Below are 20734 nucleotides of genomic sequence, written 5' to 3' on the forward strand. Positions count from 1 at the left end.
CCCAGTCGCTTCCACAGATCTGACAACACTTTCATCTTTACAGAGGAAAAAAATTAATTGTCGTGAAAAAAAAGTTTGTTTATTAAGCGTGCAGGGCAGCCAGCCAGTAGACTACATTACACTCCATCCGACAAAACACATCTCTTGTAAACGCCATCTAAAGATTCTGTCTGATCGGGTCAGTTGAACTTAAAGCCAGGACTGCCGTTAGGCAAGTCAATATTAAAAATACCGTGCCGCTCTCCCTGTAATCTTCTTCTCACACAGTCTCACACACACACAAACACACACTCACACACACACAAACTATGATTCATGATGCAAGTGCCAGATTCCACAGATGTCTTGAGGATACAGTTAAAGAAAACAGATCTGATTGCATCCTTCATAGAGTCCGTCTGAAATAACTTATTTAATATTGATTGAAATTCAAAGACCTAGAAGACTTATTTGGTTTCATCAGCTTATTTGAGAAATCTGTGTCACATCCTCAATCACCCGTCTTAAAGAATGAAACTGTAGCTGTGTTATATTTCTCAACAGCAGGGATCTCTCAGATTAGGTTTGCATGACACTTCTCAGTTGCTCAGTCTCAGTTACTCTGCTGAAAAATCTGAATTACAGGTTTGACTGATATATGATTTTTTTTATGGTACTGCTTTTTAATCATTGTAAAATAATAGCAAAGAATGAACGTACATTTTATATAACAATGGATGCTGTGCTTGAATTATGGGCAAGGGAATAACTGAGAGACTGAGAAAGAATAGACAGATGATTTCAGGAACGGTTTTCCCATTCATTTTGTCTTATGCTATTTAAAAATATTTTTCAAAATAACAGAGATTCCCAAACGTTTTTTGTCAGCTGAACCCCTTAGCCATAAATTATTTACTGAAAGTACCCCCTGATATTTTGTTAATATTTCAATAATTTAACGTCACATTTGCATGCTGGCGGTTTTCTAATATTGGTTAATAGTCACTATCATGCAGGTAAACAAATAAAATATTTAATCTTTTTTAGTATTATTCGTTTTATTCTTACTCTATTGCTGGACTATAAAGTAGGTTCAAAACTCCTTTTAGCTGTGATAGTGTGTGATAGAGTCCACATTACATTCACACTGGTGTTTTGGAACCCAAATAAACTGAATAGTAATAATAGTTATAATAGAAATTATTATTATTATTTTAACTCTAATTAAAAAAATTAGGACAGATATATATTACTCTTGCAATTTACAATTGTACTGTGAAATAAATAAAAAAATAATAAAACATTAGTATTTTACACTACATGTTACAATACTAATATGTATGCACATTAATCTCATAGCACATGCGGAGATGAAGTTTTCTGCATTTATTGTGAATTGAGCCGCTGAAAACACTGAACACACAGTCAGATCTGCTGCCGTGTAAATGAACACAGTGCTGCACATCAGATTATACAGTTATTTAATAGCACCCTTTGATTTGATAATCGTATGCTCTATTGCGATTATCATTTATTTTCATTTTAGATTTGATATAATTCATTATTAACTTTTCATATACTCACAAACCCCTTTTGGGAAACCCTGTTCAAGACTATATTAGAAACGTTTTATTGTACTCCGCTAAGCCTCAATAGTCATGTCACATGACTATGGCCTCTACACACCACGGCCCGTCCAAGTGACATGCATGGCAAAACAAGGTGGATCAGGCCCTTAGAAGAGCAACTGGTGTGGAGTTGGAGCCACACATGCCCTTATACGTCCTCCAGGTTTTGCCCAATGCTGTTTCTTCAAGATGAAAAACAGGCTTTGTTGTAACGGCAGTCATGGTTCAAAGGAGAGAGAGAATGAGAAATAGTGGCTTTTGAAAGCATGGAGGAAAGAAAAATCTGGCTGACGTTCACGTTTCAAGTCTATGAATTTACAACGATGATAGTGATTGAGTTACGATTGTTTTGATCGTTACAATGTGGTACAAAACATATTTTTCTTTGATCGTGGTTTATAGGATGTGTTTATCATAACCAAATATTAGTGACCTTTCAAACCATCCCAAAAAAAGCAGAGGAAGAGATTATCTTTTATTTGCCCTCAAAAATTGGCCTTGCGTCAACATTTCATTCAAGGCGGGTTGAGATAAATTCGATGAACCCTCGAATCTCTTTATAGTGAACGCAGCAACGGATCCTCCCCTTTCTCATTGTTTTTAAGCGACTCCTCCGGAAATAGTGCTCAGGAAATGAAGACACCATTTTAAACACACGATTATGAAAACATGCCGCCTGTCCCGTTACAGGTGGGGGCTGAGCTTGGGTTTCAAAGGCACTGGTGGAGGGAAACACTCCCAAGAGCCGGAAAAGGAAAAACACAAACAAAACTTTGAAGCAGCCAGGCCGCTTGAATGCACGAGGCCTGGGATTACGTTTCACACCCCCCTGTTTATGAAGGTCCCAAGAAGGCGGGTGAGTCTCCGTCCAGCCTGCACTGGCGTTCTGCATCACTTCACCTTCTGTGGAAGACAGACACCAGAAAGAGAAGAAAGAGGAGGCACATTCCAATCTGCAGGGTTGAGCATTCATGAGACGTGCCTCAGATAGGTGTGCCAGATACTGTTCACGTAGGAGAGAGAGAGAGATGATGGACTCCAAGGATTCATAGATGAGGAATCTCTGATGAAGAGGAACCCTCGGGGAAGAATAAATCATGATGAGTAAAATTAGTTCGACACATTTTGACAATTCAAAAACATGCTGAATGTATTGTTCTCAAATCATTCAGTACTAAACAACAGTGCTTATACAGGCCAATTCACACTGCATCGACAGACGCAGACCAACGCCGACAGTCACCAGACTACTGCACGTCACTTCTCAGACAGTCTAAATCCGATTCAGCATGTTCAGTCGATGAAAACGAGCTCTGACAGACACTAACAGACTAATCCGACGAAAGGTCTGTTGCAGTCTGTCAGTGGGGTGTGAATAGGCTTTATTACGCATCTGTCCAGTAATAAAAATTCAGTGCATCAGTTACAGAACTTAAAGGCACAATGTCATTTTTGTTAGAGGTCGCTTATTCAAAACAAAGGCGTGAGCTTGGGTTCATGGGAGTTGTTGTCTTCACCTCCTCAGCCAATGGAAAGGAATCCAACGGACTCGGGCAAAAATCATGTTCATGGATGAGCTAATGTATTCAATTTGAACGAGGCCGCTAGAACGACTGGTAATGATAGACACCTGCTAATACCAGCCCAGGCTCATTAAAAAAAAAAGTAATGTACCTGTGGCAACATTTTTGCAAAACACAAAATATGACTTTTATTATGCACTGGAGTCGGCCGCTCCTGCTTTTTTTGTTGTGTATGTGGGGTAACGCAGCGCTGTTTTACATGGTTAAAATAAAAATAATCATACTTCATTCAATTCAGAGTGTGTTGAAAGTTACTCTGTGCGTTTGCTCGTGGCTGGTATGTGAGAGTTGTTGCAGTAATCTAGATCGATATTAGAATGTAATATTAATAAAAACTGGATGACTTGTATTGCTAAATGACTTGCAATTAATTTTAAAATATATTGTATGATTACTCTCTGATTATGCTATGTTAGCCACTTGACAAAATTGTCTCCGAGACATGGTAAAAACATGGTACTCGTGGTAAATCAACAAGTGATTCAAACAAACAACACAAACAAAGTGTTGAGCTTTTCAACAATGATTCGTTTTCTGTCAATAAAGGTATCCAAACAGTTGCTCACCTGTCTAATAAAACACATACAGTAATATATTAAAGTGTCTTTGGTGTTTCCATGGTTTCCACGAAAGTAATACTGGAAATCAAGGGAAACGCGTATATGACGTCATTGACAGGCGACGCACAGACCCGGCCCGTGTCCTGGTTAAAATGGCTGACTTCTCTTAATTTAAACACTGTTGGAAACGTTTGGAATAATGTAAGTACAACAAAATATATAACATTGTTGTAGTGATTTTTGGATATTTTAATCTAAAAATCGTACATGTTGTGCCTTTAATATTTGATTATGATGACTATAATAATACTCTGCGTGTTACATAGGCCCTCGCAAAATTTAAATACTGCAAAATGTATACTGTTGGGTTCTGATTTCTTCATTATTGATTTGAGTAAAGCAGGGTTATTATAGTTGAGTAAAACAAAACAAAAAAGTTAAAAAAAAATTGATTTACATTTAAAATGAACACTTTAAATAAAATAAATATTAACAAATATGATATATAAAAAAAATAAACTTCTTTCATTTCAGCTTGTTGCCAAGGCAACATTTCTCATTTTTCTTTAGTTTCACTAAAGACTAAAACTTATCAAAACTGTGTACATATTTAACTTCAACTAAAATTAAAATGAAAACATAAAATATAAAAATAAAAAATAAATATTAACAAAAACTAATAGCATATCAGTGATATTAAAATAACTTGTAATTTTTGTGATTATTTGCTCATTAATATAAAGTTGATTTTGTGACTCGGCTCGATTTAAATATGGTAATTATCACCATATACATGACATACATGTACATTTCTATTACGCATATTCAAGTCTACTCAAGTTTGTATTGTTGAATCAATGATACAAAAATACATTTTGAGACTGTGAATGTAAAGCCTGATTTATTTTTTGTCAATATTCAAAATGCAAATAGTCTCTCCACTTAAATTTATATCTTCAGTATATTTTTGGTAGTAATGTTGAATCTTTCCAGAGTAATTGTATCGGATTGGACTGAATCAATGCCTCATGATCATAAACTAAAGAATTTTGAAACTATTTCAAATGTCTGTTTTGTATTTTGTGTTTCTTGTCGTGCTGCTTGGAATAAAGCGCCCTGATATTTGAAGGGCTTATTAATTTGTAGCGTTTTGTAGATCCCTCATCACTGAAATGGCCAAGATTTTGTACCCCTGGAGATATCTGGAAACACCCCAAGGAGTTGAACTGTAATGTGAGGTTTGGGCCCCAGAACTCTTCATTTTGCCCGGCTTCATAAGCCGATTATGTGTCATTTCGCTTTAATAGATTCCTCATAGACGTCTCGCGCTTCTTGTGCGGTGGAGGGAAAGAAGAAAGCCTGTGTGCTACATGCCTCATCGGCTGTCTGGTTGCTCGTCCTTTCACGGTGTGAATGGGGTTTTGGCTCTTTGTTGGTTTTTTTGGTCCGCTGCAGCCCGCGTAGGCATTTATGTGCTGAAACGGGCACGCTAGTATCCTAGAGCTACAACCAAAAAAACCTGCTTTTGGTTATTTTAGCTTTAAAGAGCAGCTCCTGCCCCTTGTTCCTGCTTCATTGTCCCAAATGCACGATTGCAAACGCCATCGTGTTTGCGCAATTGGAAAGACGAGTCAGGAATGGGGCCTCTTGAACATAGAGCTTCTATACGTCGAGCCAAAGCCAGACCATTCTCACGGATATCAAAACCATCTCATCTTCAACCTAGGACACTTGAAAACGCAGGACAAGAGAGGATAGCGGCAGCAAAGGAATGAGGTCCGGGAGACCTGAAAAGGACTGGGGCATTTGTCCCTGATTAGCACCAAAGTAAGGGAGGACATTTTTGCTGTGAAAAGAAAGCTTATAGCTCATTATGAGCTGGCAGGGATTAAGCTTGTACCTCCATTGTTACCAGAGAAGGAACCAAAGGTCTGTCACAGAGGGAGGTGCCTCACTCCTTTGAGCGTATGTCTGCACACCTATCCAGAGTTTCCACTCTTTTAAAGATCCATAATAGCTTTTTCTTTCCTCTGTAGTTGGTAGCTAGTGTAGTGGAAGAATCCTCTCTCATTAGACATAGTCTTTATCCACTTGCTTGCGGCTTTTGTGAGTCCGGCCGCTGAATGCCAGGCCTCGCCTCCATGGTCATGCAACCTGTAAGAAATGAAACAAGTAGAGTGAGGTCAGAGAGAATAGATTCACCAATTAGTTTAAAAGTGTTTGAGGAGAGGACACGGCATCTGTAGTTTGTAGTCCCTTTGAAGTCTTCGCAATCTTTTGTTGTGTTTATTCCACTCTTCCATTGGTGTGCGCTGCTTTTTGGTATTGTTTTGATCGTTGTATGTTTTGTCTTTAGAAATGTCGTAATGATGCTTTCGCTTTGATCGTGAAGTAGAATTTGAGGACTTTTTGTAACGTTTGTAACGCATTGCTGTTCCTGTAAAGTACTTCTATAGTTCACCTGTATTATTTGTGTTTCTACATACAGGTGGTGAAATGTAATTATCATAATAGCCAACCCCTAGTCGTAACAACTCTCATTGTCTACTGTCATACAGTCCCAAACCCTTCCCTAGCAACTGTCCAGAGCTGAGACGAGCTGTTTTAGGTCTTTTAAACAAGGGGTGGGAAATGGACCGATGTAGTTCATGTATTATATTATTAGTTGTAATATTGGCCTGGTTTCACAGTCAGGGCTTATATTAAGCCAGGATTAGGCCTTAGTTCATTAGGACATTTATAGCTTTTATAAACGTGCCTTAGAAAAATAACATTAGCCTATTGGTGTGCATCTTGAGTAAAAAAAACAGTGACACTGATCTGATATAATTTAAAATATGTTAGAGCATGTTGCTTTCATTTTAAACAGCTCAATAATGCATTTTAGTCTGGGACTAGGCTTAAGCGTTGTCTTTGAAACCGGGGGTTTGTCTTTTTGTGTTTGATGTGGAAGTATATGCATTGTCATTATTGTACGTATAGTGAGACCAAAGATCCATATTCAGCTAAAGCTGCATAATAAAGTTTTAAGGTTTGCTAAGCAGAAAAACCCTGAGCTCTTGGCTTTAATATTCAAATGCCATTCAGTTGTTTCAGTCTCATTGCCAATGTTGATGTTGAAAATCTGTTTAAAAGTCATATTTAAATATTTAAATCAATCAAAACCGTCACTGACATTAGCAACCTGAGACGGACGCCTGCAGTAAGTTTGATGAATGACTGTAATTAAGTTTGGATCAAAAGCAGTTTTTCACACTCTTTTTTTGTTTCGAGTCCATAACCAACACACTGACAGTTTACTCAAAGGATTCCTTAAATGTGTTAACAAAAAGAGACTTGTGTAGTTAAATTTACCGTTGGTGGAATGAAGCCAGTGCCGCCAACATTTCCCTTTTTTTTAAGGTGTGCTTTGATGTGGTCTGAAACCCCTCACTGTATTATGTTCAATTTAAGTGTGATCGCGCTGGAACTCACAGTACAAGTCTGTTCGAGAAAGAGAGAGAGAGGAGGGGTTGAAAAAAGACTGGACATGTGTTGTTGATAGGGAGAAACTCCACAGATTTGGCACCATATCTTTATCTATCAACTCCTCTCGACAGCCTCAAAGATGACGAGGTGTTGCTGCAGCCTATCGCTGAAAGTATGTGTTGACTGACAGCATCAAGCAAAACTATTTCTGCCATTTTTACATGCATGAAACAACATTTTCAAGTTTGCACCGTGGCTTCAATTTATGTATTGGAGGAAGAAATAGTATTCACACAATTGATCTTGCTTTCCAAGAGCCTGCAAACACAAAACTTTATTTTACCTCAGGCATGGATAGCATAATATTAATATTACCGTTTTCCTGGAAACAGATGTAACAACCTTTTACTTTTCGATTTCCTTGCTTTATCAGTGAAATGCAGTTTGTTTCCAAGCAACTTTTAGTTTCCTGCTTGTTTGATTTTAATTTAGCCGGTGAGTAACTGACACCCCATGTCTTGCTCCTTTAAGGGCCTTTTTTTATTTCAAAATAATTTGGGCGGAACAGAGGCCAGTTCAAAGTGCAGGGGAGGAGGTGTCTGTTTCAAAGAGAGCGCCGCGTGATCAATATGTGAGATATGTTAATTCGGTAAAGCTCCGTCCTGTCCTTGATGTTTGCTAGAGTTACAGGCAGGCAGCTGGAACGCCGAGGGTGGACAGTAGAAGCGGGGTCCTGTGCCAACCCCCTGGAAACATACCACGAATCCTCTTCAGCATCTTCCATACAAACTTGTTTTTGTCTTGACAGCTCAGCATGGAGAGAAGCCATTAAGCGGCTTTCAACCTGGCAGTGCGGAGAATGGAAGCCAGCTTGCTCCTGTCAATTCAAAGGGATGTTTTATGGATGTGTTTTAGAGCCATTCTAAAGTTTCTTAAGGACTTTTAGTTCCCCCGCTAAATTAGTGTACAAACACCAGAGCTTTGGACTCGAGATGGGACGTCTTTATCTCTCCCAGCATGCCACAGTGGAGGCTTTCTTGTTGCTAAAAGCTTGTTCTGTAAGGAGTAACACAATGGATGCTTCTCTGAATGGGCTGTGGTGTGGGTGTAAGCTCGTCCTTCTACAGCTCATACCGTGACCATCCCACATAGTTCAGCAGTCCATCCATACCGATGGAAAGCTGGAAATTATTCGGATTTCATTTTCCGTGGCATATAAATGAAGTGTGAACATGATATAAAGCAGACGCTGAATACCGGCACGAGGAGAATGTGCTGTCCAACTGGTGTGGCGTGCTGAGGCTGGCAGAGAGCGAATCAGTTACTACAGATGCACAGAAGCTAAAATTATATTAGAAATGTATGTAATAATATTATTAAAGTTCATTTAGAAGAGGAACATTGCAGATATCCTGTAAACCACAATGCAGTGCACTTGACTTGATCTTCCATATCAATAGTGATGATTGAATATATAGATGAATAGATTGATGATTGGTGATGAGTGTGACTTTTATTTTTATCAACTCTCCAGATGCTGTTATATAAAATTAACCACATTTTACAATAGCTATATGTGACCAATAAAATTGATTATTAGCTATTATTACCAGGGCTATGCAATATGGGCAAAAAAAACCCATTTGCGGACACCATATCTTTGCATAAATAACACGTTGTATACAGTTATTTCTTTGTGCCTTTTTTTTTACTCGCCCCTCTCTTTTGCCGCAACGGTAGTTTGACTGGTCTTGCAAATTACCTGAGTTGATGATACATTATCTCTCCTTTTATCAAAAATATTCCCAAACCACAAATGTTTTTGGGTTTTTTTTCTCATCCTGCCCTGAATTCACCTTTCCTTCTGTGCATTCTTGTATGTCTATTTATGTAAATGTATGTAAATAGTTTATATTTGCAAACCATTTTACTTGCATGTTTCCAGGTGAAACAGGATTATTTGATTTGATTATCTGAATTGACACCCAAAAGTTTAAGTTCTAAAAATGTGCACAGTTTCGAGCAAGGGTGCAAGCATGTTTTCTAGCTCTGTTTGTTCTCCCACCCCACAGCACAGGCTGTAAAGCAGGTTTCTCTTTGTCCTATCACAGGTGGCCGCAATTACCTCTGAGCCCACAAATCGTATCCCATCAAACTTCTGTTGTTACAAGCCACTCTAGAGCTCTGCACACATTTAGAGTTTCAACAAAATGTCCATGTTGACACACATGCACGCACAGAAATAGAGGTTTCAGTTTGCTCTACATTGTGATGTAATCACATGTATGGGGTTGTATTTGTGGGCCAGGGCCCTTTAATGTGGAAAGTGTGGAAGATTTGTTGGTTCAAACCTTAGTTCCCAAACATTCTCTCATTTGCTCAAATGTTTTAGCTTGACAGATCTGATGTCTCATTTTGTGCAGAGAGAGCAAATAAACCACAATTGAACTGTTTGTGTTTCTTTTATAGTGTTCAGTTCAAGGGTTTGCGCAAATGTATTACTTTAAATGCAATGCATGATGAATAATGGCAAAACAGTTCTACAGTTTTCTTGTTGTTTTAAAATGGGTAAAAAGTACTTGAGTAATTGTACTTCAGTAATATACTTAAGTATTATTTTGGTGAAATTTGTCGTGTGTGTGTGTGTGTGTGTGTGTGTGTGTGTGTGTGTGTGTGTGTGTGTGTGTGTGTGTGTGTGTGTGTGTGTGTGTGTGTGTGTGTGTGTGTGTGTGTGTGTGTGTGTGTGTGTGTGTGTGTGTGTGTGTGTGTGTGTGTGTGTGTGTGTGTTGTTTTTTGATGAAAGTTTGCATTTGAAATGTAAGACTTGCAATTTCATTTAGTATAACATATACATTTCAAATGTAAACTTTCCTCAAAAAAACAAACACACACAATCTTACCTGAACTAGCAAGCTAATTAAATCATAACTTTCACTAAAATCCAAAGAAATCCTTTCCAAGCAAAAGGTTCAGTTTGTTGTATATTCTAGAGATTTACAATGTCTGGACAAATAAAATTGTGATTTCTGAAATAAATGTAAAAAATGTATCCACCAATTACCTACAAATTTACTTAAGTAAAACTAAATGAAATGTGGAAACCCCTTTTCAAGATTTTTTTTTAGGGTATAATTGAGTGTAATTTTGACACCCGTTTTTATAGCACACTAGAAGTTTTTATGAATTCAGTCAGTGAAGAGATTGTTTTGTTATTTATATTTCTGTAATATATTTAATTCCACAAATTGCCAATGTACGACAACGCCCAGGTCTTACTTGACATTTTCCTTTTGTAATGTGAATTCAGATGGTATTCATGAAAGACCTTAGGGTAGACACAGTCTCGTCAAGGCTCTTCACTTTTCCCTCTGCTCTGCTCCGGTAATCCTTAAAAGAGAAACGGAAACCCTTAATGCGGGGTCAGTCCTCAGCTCCGGGAACGAAGGCCTCTCTAAATCTGCCTCGTGCTCCACAGCTGAAGAATGGATTCAGGCCTGGGATTGTTAGGGATTGTGCCAAAGCAGGAATGACTGTAGATGATCAGGCTGACTCAGAAGTTGACGTTATGGAACAGGTCAACATTGAAGCCGCTGGAACAAGTATTTGTACCTCCTGGAAACTCTCCAGATGCTGTTATATAATTTTTTAACCACATTTTACAATAGCTATATGTGACCAATAAATTTAAATATTAGTTTGAGAGAGTTGGGTTACTTTTAGTTAAATATCTAGTTAGCTTTTTGTCTATTGGAATAATGAATCATTTAAAATAAAACATGTCTAATAAGAAAGTAAATGGGTTCAATAGTGATTTGGTGTTCATAGATGCTACGACCATAATACAGTGGCTTTAACATCAAGCTGTTTGTGATGTTCAAATGAAAAAGTGAATCTTAAGCTAATGTAGGCAGAATTCAATAGGTTCACTGATATAAAAACAGCTTGATATAAAAACGTTTGAGCCAGGTCGCAGTTTTTCGTATTGTGAAACATCCACAAGCGAAGTCAAATACGTAGTGGCCAAAAGATACATTGGTGAGATCGAACATAAATATGCTTGGCAGGCAGTTAATCTGTCAACTTCTTAGTGTTATTCATTCTCGGGTTAGTCTGTAGTCAGTAATGTAGTAACGTCTCTGCTGTGACCACGGCCCATAAATTTTCACAGTTTAGAGCTGGCTGTTAATATAGAGCTGTGTAGCAGTAGAGTTGGTAATGGTTTCCATAAGCCAGTGCTGGAATTCAGTAAATCAAAGCCAAGGTAAAGGCTAACAGCTAGCACCCATATTGTCTCTCCTGTCAAGATTTCAGTCATGAGGGTTGTCTCCAAACCCTCTCCGGTTTCATAGCTGACTTCACCAAAGACGTAGAGGATGACAGCATAATTAGCATGCTGTGTTCAGAAACACTGTTTTGCTTTGAGCGAAGGTGGCTGCTTTGCTTCCAGAAAAACGTGGTGACTGTTCAACTTCATCGATGCAACTATTCAGATTTTTTGACAGGACTGGAGGTCATAAACTGAACATGCAAGCGCAATAAATCTTGCACACCATGGGTTTTTGCTACCCCTGAAAGACGTGGTACAGCCAAGTTGGATGTTTCATGCTTAGCGAGGGACTAGCAGGTCTTGCCAAAGTCCACAGATACTCTTGCCAGAGAGAAAAAGAGGGTACCTGGTCTGCAACTTCACCAATGAACATTACATCTAGAAGGCCACAAACCTGGTGAAGATCCAGTGGAGCAGAGCCCTATGCTCAGATTTCCTGCAGAAAAAGCCAGTTTTCTACTGCCGTCTCCACTGCAGACATGAAAGCAAACATACTGAAGGGTTATGCAAACATCTCAGTCATATTGAGCTTGTTCAAAATTATGAACACGCCTAGATGGTCAACGTGTGAAATGTGGCACGCTACGGTGTCACTTCGCCTTAATGAAAGGGAAACAGGAGTTTGTTTGGTTTAGAAACCTGACAACCCTCATACTTCCAAGTTTTGTTGACTTTCCATGAATCAAACTCGTTTTTTCCTAAGACACCTTTATAGGCATTGGGAAGTCTTGAAGTATGTGTGCATGGTTTATGAGCTCACAGAGCGCTATATATGTTATGGAAGTTCTGAAACAGTTGTTTAACACGCAAACTACATTTATGAATTATTGAATTATATTAAAATGACAAACCTAAGGGTAATCCTGAAAGCGCTGTTAAGGTGTCAATGAAAATGTATGTGCAATGGTTGCAATGAGCGTGAGCCCGACATGAACAAAAGAGCTATGTGTAGAGTGACCGTACTTGAGGGTAAGAGCTATAGTAATTAAGCTGTTTGCCCAGCAATGAGCTGTTTCCCTTTGCCCAGACTGGAACCTCTCCTTCAGGAGTGTTACACCCCCACCAACCCGACAGCTTCAAAGAGCTGACAGGCCTGAAAATACCAGTCATGTGGTGAACGGATGAGCTGGGGCTGTAACTAGAGCAGAAGGGCCACAGATTTCCAGTCATAGTTTTCACTGTTCACCGCACGTGACTTTACATGTTTGCCTTGAATTTTTAACATATCTTCTCAGGTGAGAAAATTCAGTAGAACTTAAAAGGACAGTTTACCCTAAAATGAAAATTAAGTCTTCGTTTACTCACCCTGGTGTTGTTCTAATGCCATATGGCCTTCTCACGCTCGTCCATATAATGGCATTGAACAGCGACCAGCATCAAGATTATTTATTTTTTTAAAGACGCACAATTATCACCAAATTATCCCATGCGACACATGCTGTATATTCCAAGTGTTCTGTGGGTATATGATAGGGTTTGATGAAAACAAATTGTATGTATTATGTAACAAAATTTTAAAAAAATCTCCTTTTGTGGTGCATAAAAGAAAGAAGGGCCTACTGCATTAGAACAATACCAAGGTTCAAATTCATTTTAGGGTGAACTATCCCTTTAAGATTGTAGTAAATTGCTTTGAAAACAAGCAAAGCTTTGGCTTTGGCTACTCAATCTTCAAAGTGCATGTTCATCAAATTTATCTTCAGCTTTTGTTATCAAAAAATATTATTATTATTATTATTATTATTATTTATTTTGTAATGTCCATAAATTTGCACATTTGTACATTTTGTGTGAATGCTGACAATATCTGAGTCACCTTTAGGCCCAAAACATACTTTACACATCTACATATACTGTATGTGTACATGAGTTGTGAATGTTGCTGTGCTCTGAAATGTCAGCAGTTTGAAAAGAATCTTGTCGGCTTGTTTATAGCTAGTTTACTTGAAGGAGAACACATCCAGATTAATGACAGAAACATCTGAAGGAAACTATATCACCCCCTTGAGTACTGATGTTTCTTACCACCCCAGGTTTCACAGCGTTTAACAAGAGCATACTTAAGCATGTTCAGCAAGACTGCATGCGCCTGGAGTGCGAAGGCCATGTCTACTTTTGCGTACTTGCGTAAACTATGTTTCTGGCCTTATTCTGACACTTTCAAGCCTTGAAATGCAATGTCGATATGTTAAGGCTCTCAGCTACAGTATAATTTTTGCTCTTCAGTCAGCTGTTCGGGAGACAGTTATATTTTGGTTTAGGCGGTTGAAGGAGTGCAGTGATTTGGCTGAAGAATTATAGTAATCTGATTGATACTTCAATGAATATGAGAATAAACTCTGAGATTGCCACACATATTTGTGTTCAGAGGAGCATACTATTTTGATATGTAAATACTCAATTCTCCCTCTCTTTTTCTCTCTCTCTCTCTAGATGACTCCAGTGCTGGGAGGGAAGGTGCAAGACCAGCTGGTGAAACCGAGTACTCCACTGACCTGACAGGAAAACTGGGTAAGGTGCTACAGTCCTCTGATCCCCTTTGATCTCCTTCATTCCTGGTATTTATAATTGCTGCCCAGAAAGTAACTGAAAATATGCACTACAGCTGCCAAGATGTTTCATAAGCTGCTTTTCATGAATTGCAACATTTTGTTTTACATTGTATTACAAATTTAAAGAAGAACATGAAAAACTAGAACTTTGAAACATTTAGGTATTGTAAATGGTCTTATCTCTTCTATTTCCAGCAGTCTTTGTCAAGTCAAGTCAAGTCATCTTCATTTATATAACGCTTTTAACAATGTAGATTGTTCCAAAGCAGCTTTACATTGATAATAGGAAATTAAAGTAAAGTGTTGTGGCTTTATAGCAGCTCTAGAATACAGTTATTGTCCAGATAAAGTTAGTTTGATTGATTCACTTCCGTCGCAACGATCATTAGTTATTAACTTAGGGGCCACTAACACGACACCGTTTTAACAGAAAACTCAAGTTCTTTCTGCGCAAACTTCAAAAAAGCAAACCAATGAGAACGCCGATGGAGTGCACATGCGTATTACGAGTTTCGATGTGCATTTGAATATATGTGCGCAGGCGTGTAGTCCTTCCCTACAAATCAACCCTCAACATACTTTTTGGTACGTATCCTAATGACAAAGATGAATTAATAATATTAAGAAGAGGATCTATGACCTCTGGAAGCATCTCTTTCAATAGCTTAGTCAGTATAGGGTCTAACATACATGTTGTCGATTTAGATGATTTAACGAGTTTAACCAATTCTTCCTCTTCTATAGCAATGAATGAATCAAATTTTTCCTTAGGGACACTACAATGAACTGCCTGATGCGATACTGTAGTAGACGGTTGCATAGTTATAAGTTTCTCCCTGATATTATCAATCTTGTAAGTGAAGAAGTTCATAAAGTCATTACTGCTGTCCTGCTTGGAAACTTCTGGGCTTGAAGCTTTATTTTTCGTAAGTTTAGCCACGGTTTCAAATAAATACCTAGGGTTTTGTTTATTTTCTTCTAATAGGGTTGAAAAATAAGCAGATCTAGCAGATTTTAAGAGCGGTGTTTTGTCCCACGACTACAGCGTCTCACCGTCACCCAATTGCCCTGCTGCGCGGGCTCTACTTCAGCCGGAACCAAACAATGTAAAGAGTTCACTAAGCTAGTCGCATCCAAAGCAGTATCTAAAGCCCTTGCACTCTTACAATTAACCTCAATTAAAGCTTGGATGCGTGCCTCTAGTAATGAAATCTTCCCCGTCAGCTTTACTATCTCCCTGCATTTATCACATGTAAATCCTGTGCTGACAGAGAAGGATATGCTAAACATGTTGCATGAGGTGCAAGTAACAATAAGAGGAGAAGATGACATGACTTACCGTGTTTATTGACTGATCTTACTCACCTAAGTTGTTTGATGGACTCGTAAAAGGCGCGAGCGCGCACAATAAATAAAGAGCGCACAGATGGCACGCTAACAGGCTAGCGAATTACTTGATGTCAGGTTAATGTGTGATGTTGAGTAAGTTATATTTAGCAGTATAAACAACAAGGAATGATGATAAATAATGATTCAAAACAGAAAGATATACGAAGCTTTCAGATGCATACCGCTACGCAAACAGCTGCAGCAGGAGCAACGAGGCAGACCTTTGAAAATGTCACTGGCGTTTTCTTGTTTTCTAGTAGCGGTGACATTTGTTTTGTAGTTTAGTGGCGGTGACATTATCTTGTAGCATATCAGCTGCTGTTTTCTTGTAGTTTAGTAGTTGTTGCATTTTCTTGTAGCATTGCAGCACTGCCGTTTTCTTGTAGTATAGTAGCGGTGAGATTTTCTAGTAGCATAGCAGCTGACATTTTCTTGTAGCATTGCAGCGCTGTTGTTTTCTTGTAGTTTATTAGCGGTGACATTTTTCTTGTAGCATTTCAATGCTGCCATTTTGTTGTAGTATAATTGCTATGCCACTTTCTTAAAGTAGCATCAATATTTTCTTGTAGTGTAGTAGCAGTGACATTTTCTTATAACATTGCAGCGTAGCCATTTTCTTGTAGTATAGCAGTGGTGATGTTTTCTGACACTTTGTTGTAGTACACTGTAGCAGCACTACTGTTACTATAGAGCAGAGGCCTTCAATCCTGCTTCTGGAGGGCCACTGTCCTGCAGAGTTTAGTTCCAACCTGCTTCAGCACACCTGCCTTTGAATATTCAAGTGATTCTGAAGAGCTTGATGAGCTGATTCAGGTGTGTTTGATTAGGGTTCGAACTAAACTTTGCAGGACAGTGGCCCTCCAGGAGCAGGATTGAAGACCTCTGCTATAGAGTATATACTGTAGTACTCAAATGCATGAGAATAAATAAAAGAGTCTCATAGTCTTACACAATATGACAGCATGCTGTGTGCTGGAAGAGCATCAGTGATCCAGGTTTAAAGTGTGTCCTTATGGAAAAACCTGACCAACTGAATGGAAACTGAGGCTGTCACAGAGTGTTTGGACAGCATGTACAGTCTGTCACCCCTGTATTTCCCCTTCAAACCCCCATCTCCAGGCCGGCACACATGTGGCTGAATCTTCCCAGATACTGACAGGTTGCCCTGTGGTCTGAGATTGGACAGTCCGCACACTATTTCCCATAGCCCCAGGAGTCAAGTCAAGCCAAGTCAAGTCACCTTTATTTGTATAAAACATTTTACGATAACACTTTACAGTATAGTTAACATTTATTTAACTACCTCAGTTAACATGAACTAAGAATGAACAATACTTCTTAAGCATTTATTAATCTTAGGTAATATTAATTTCAACATTTACTAATACGTTATTAAAATCAAAGGTTGTTAACATTAGTTAATGAACACTGAACTAACATGAACAAACACTGAGCAGTTGTATTTTTATTAACTAACATTAACAAAGATTAATAAATACTGTAACAAATGTATTGCACATTGTTATCATGTTAGTAAATACATTAACTAATGTATAATAGTAAAGTGTTACCCTTTTTAAAATACAGATTGTTTCAAAAGCAGCTTTACAGTGCTAACAGGGAAATAATGCAACAAAGTTTATTTCGGCTGTACAGCAGATCTAGACAAAAATAGTGTCATAGTCCAGTGATGCTTCATTTCTGTTGGAAAGAAGTTATTCATTTAGTTATAGCCAATCTGGAGAAAACAGTGATGTCATCGTTCAGCTCAGTTAAGTTCTCATACAACGGTGTCAATGCAGGCAGATCAATAATGTTGAATATTAAGTGTCCCCAACTAACAGTGGCAGTGGAACTAACGACAGTGGCAAGGAACACAAACTCCATCAGGTGATAAAATGGAGAAAAAACCCTTGGGAGAAACCGAATAACTATATAAGCATTTGAAACAGTGTATGATTATGATTCAGGCTGCATTATAGGTCACAAGTCAGACACTCCTACCTCTGGAGCCCAGTGTTTGCTTTGGTAATTGCGTTTGACGAGCCAAAGAGCAGGCTATTTATGTGAAGTGTGAGGGGGGGAAGCATTCCATTCCCCTCTGACGGCCGGCATCTGATTTGATATTGGAGCAGCGCTAAACTCGGCAGTGTTCAAAGAGGGCCTGACCTGCTTGTTTTTGTACTGCGGAGCGTAGCAGTTTTGATGGCTGCTAGCGGGAGATGCTTAGTTCACTATTGTATTTGCTTTTGTGGTGTTTGTTCAGAGTCTACTGTGAACAGTAACAGTCAGCAGGGAACTATAGAGTGAAACTACAGAGGAGCTGCTGTTTGCTTTGTCTGATTGCATTCATGGTGTGGTGCATTGCTCAGTAAATTTGCCCACATAAGAACTTCATGTCCGCTCTTTTCTGCTTTATTTTCTTTGTAATGTTAGCGGTGTTGTGTAAATTCTGATGATAAATCAGTATTCCACCTTTCTCCCTTTATTTATTTAAGCTCTAAACTTAAGTGTGGAAAAGCAGTATTCATATTTTTTTCTTTTTTTTTCTTTAGGTATCAGATTTCCATAATCTAAATTGGAAAAAATTCATAAGAATGGGTAATATTTTTACTCCCCAAAAATCGAAAGAACATAAAGATGGATATTAAAGGAATAATTCACTTCAAAATTTTAATTGTCATCATTTACTCACACTCAAGTTGTTTCAAACATGTATGAATTTCTTTCTTCTGCTAAACACAAAAGAAGATATTTGGAGGAATGTCGGTAACCAGACATTTGATGGACCCCATTGACTTCCATAGAAGGAAAAAATAATAATACTATGGAAGTCAATGGGGTGCAGAATGATGACAGAATTTTAATTTTAAAGTGAACTACTCCTTTAAGATTTTTTTGCCTTGTGACTGTTTTTATTCCCCCAAATTCTCATTACTGCAATGTTTCCAGACAATTTGAGTATTTGCAACTATTATTATTATTAATGAAAATTCTTTTTAGATTCTCTTTAGTATTTCTTACTGTATTATATTAAAATTGCTTTTTTTAATTAAGCATAAAAGGCATTACACATGCTGTTGCTAAATTCTGTTTGAATACCATATCATAACGTACTGTAAAAATACCATTGTAAATAGTTCATAGTCTTATATAAAAAATAAAAGATTTTCTTATAAATTCTTAAAATCTTAATAATTTCTTATTTTTTCAGTTTTGAAGTTAAAAATGACATGCTTTTGACAAGCTTTGAGAAATGCATAACTAAACGTCTTACTAGAGTAGGCTATAAACCTGACAAAACTGATAGAAACCTGTTTCCTTCAGGTTTTAAGTACAGTAGCGCTAGTCCAAAAAAGAAAGGTGCTGTCTATCCTTATCTTTCATTTTTTTCTTTGATAAAGAAATTTTGTCATTTTTTCTTTTTTCTTTCTTTGTAGTGCGGCCCCGCTTCACGCAGCCGGCCAAAATGAGAAAGCGCGTGATTGCACGTCCGGTGGGGAGCTCAGTAAGGCTGAAGTGCACCGCGAGCGGGAACCCCAGACCCGACATCATCTGGCTGAAGGACAGCAGGCCTCTGACGCCCGGAGAGGTGGGCGAGGGCCGCAAGAAGAAGTGGACTCTCAGCCTGAAGAACCTCACGCCTGAACACAGCGGCAAATACACCTGTCATGTGTCCAACCGCGCTGGGGAGATCAACGCCACCTATAAAGTGGAAGTCATCCGTGAGTCATTCACCTCGTCTCTGTGATGTTCTCCTGGAATTTGATGGAGCTTTCGATGACTTACTTACATAGTGTAGACTGAAAGAATGAACATGCAGCAACAGTTTAACATTACTTCTCTCGTATCTGGATGCTGTTCAGGGGGGTTTAACAGCTGTCTTGGCAAGAGTTTGGTGTCGGGAAGATTTGATCTAATCATTGCTAGTAAACAAGAGTAGCATTCTTTATTAGCAGCACCAGCCAAACTGTCTCAATAAATGAATGGCTTATCATTAGTAATGCATGATATTTAAGAATTTTTTCATTATTATTATTAAAATTTGAATTCTGTATTATATTCTATCTATATCTATATTATGGCCTCACAAATACTAAAATAGATTAATCTTTAAATATATTCCGAAGTGGAATCTGAGTGAGTTTAAAATTGTGGTTAAAAGTGGTTAGTTTGGTTTGGTAAAGGCTGAAAAGAAAGATTTTATCCAGTTCAATTGCTATTTGCTCCAGATTAATTTGCGGCTATGTCTGCTGACTTTACAACCACATCCTAACAGTGGGAAGTTTATCAATCTTGCTCTCGGTAGGGTCATATGTCACATTTTTTTCCTTACTCGAAATAGCATAAAACTATTTTTAGAACAGAAAATAGAAAGACCAATCTGAACCCCACAATTGTGTTAAATACTAATTAGGAAATAAAATTTCCTTATTTCATTATAGAGCGCACAAATTCCAAGCCCATCTTGACGGGCACTCATCCAGTAAATACTACAGTAGACTATGGTGGCACCACGTCCTTCCAATGCAAAGTACGCAGTGACGTGAAGCCGGTCATCCAATGGTTGAAGAGGGTCGAACCAGGCGGTGAGAGCAAGTACAACTCCACTATTGAGGTCGGAGACCATCGCTTCGTTGTGTTGCCCACGGGTGAAGTGTGGTCACGACCAGACGGATCCTATTTGAACAAGCTTCTTATCACTCGAGCCAAAGAGGAGGACGCTGGCATGTACATCTGCCTGGGGGCCAATACCATGGGCTACAGCTTCCGCAGTGCCTTCCTTACTGTGCTGCCTGGTCAGTTTCCTTCTCTCAGACACATCTCTCACTTCTGCAGCATTTGAATTTTTCACGGTAGTCCACTTGCAATATTAGTCAAGCTAATTATTCATGCTATTTTTTACTACTGTAAATACAGTTGCAAAACCAGCATGAAAAAAAAACAGTCTCTTACACTCGCCAAGGCATCATTTATTTGATCATAAAGTAATAACAGTAATATTGTGAAATATTACAATTTGAAATAACTGTTTTCTGTTTTAATATAGTTATTCCTGTGATCATTACTCCGGTCTTCAGTGTCACATGATCCTTCAGAAATCATTCTAATATGATGATTTGCTGGTCATGAAACATTTTTTATTATTTAAAACAGTTGTGCAGCTTCATATTTTGGAGAAAACAGTGATATTTTGTTTTAGGATTCTTTAATTAATAAAGAACATCTAATTTAGAACAACATTTAT

General features: G+C 38.2%; 1 protein-coding gene and 1 long non-coding RNA gene across 2 annotated transcripts in view; one reads left to right on the forward strand and one right to left on the reverse strand.

Annotated features, from left to right (window-relative positions):
• The window catches only part of fgfrl1a (fibroblast growth factor receptor like 1a), a 65184-nt gene that overhangs the window by 40386 nt on the left and 4064 nt on the right, over positions 1 to 20734 (forward strand). Inside the window, exons 4-6 of the mRNA XM_082178356.1 lie at positions 13979 to 14056; positions 18927 to 19211; positions 19932 to 20285. Coding sequence (XP_082034482.1) covers positions 13979 to 14056; positions 18927 to 19211; positions 19932 to 20285 — 717 coding nt within the window. The remainder of the gene's footprint in view (positions 1 to 13978; positions 14057 to 18926; positions 19212 to 19931; positions 20286 to 20734) is intronic.
• Positions 642 to 13962, reverse strand: LOC309505132. Its single transcript, XR_014208309.1, has 2 exons — positions 7105 to 13962; positions 642 to 5904 (listed from the first exon to the last, which is right to left on the reverse strand). It is a non-coding gene; the product is annotated as an uncharacterized lncRNA (long non-coding RNA).

Source organism: Leuciscus leuciscus, assembly GCF_965113295.1.
Source record: "Leuciscus leuciscus genome assembly, chromosome: 8".
NCBI classification, from domain to species: Eukaryota; Metazoa; Chordata; class Actinopteri; order Cypriniformes; family Leuciscidae; genus Leuciscus; species Leuciscus leuciscus.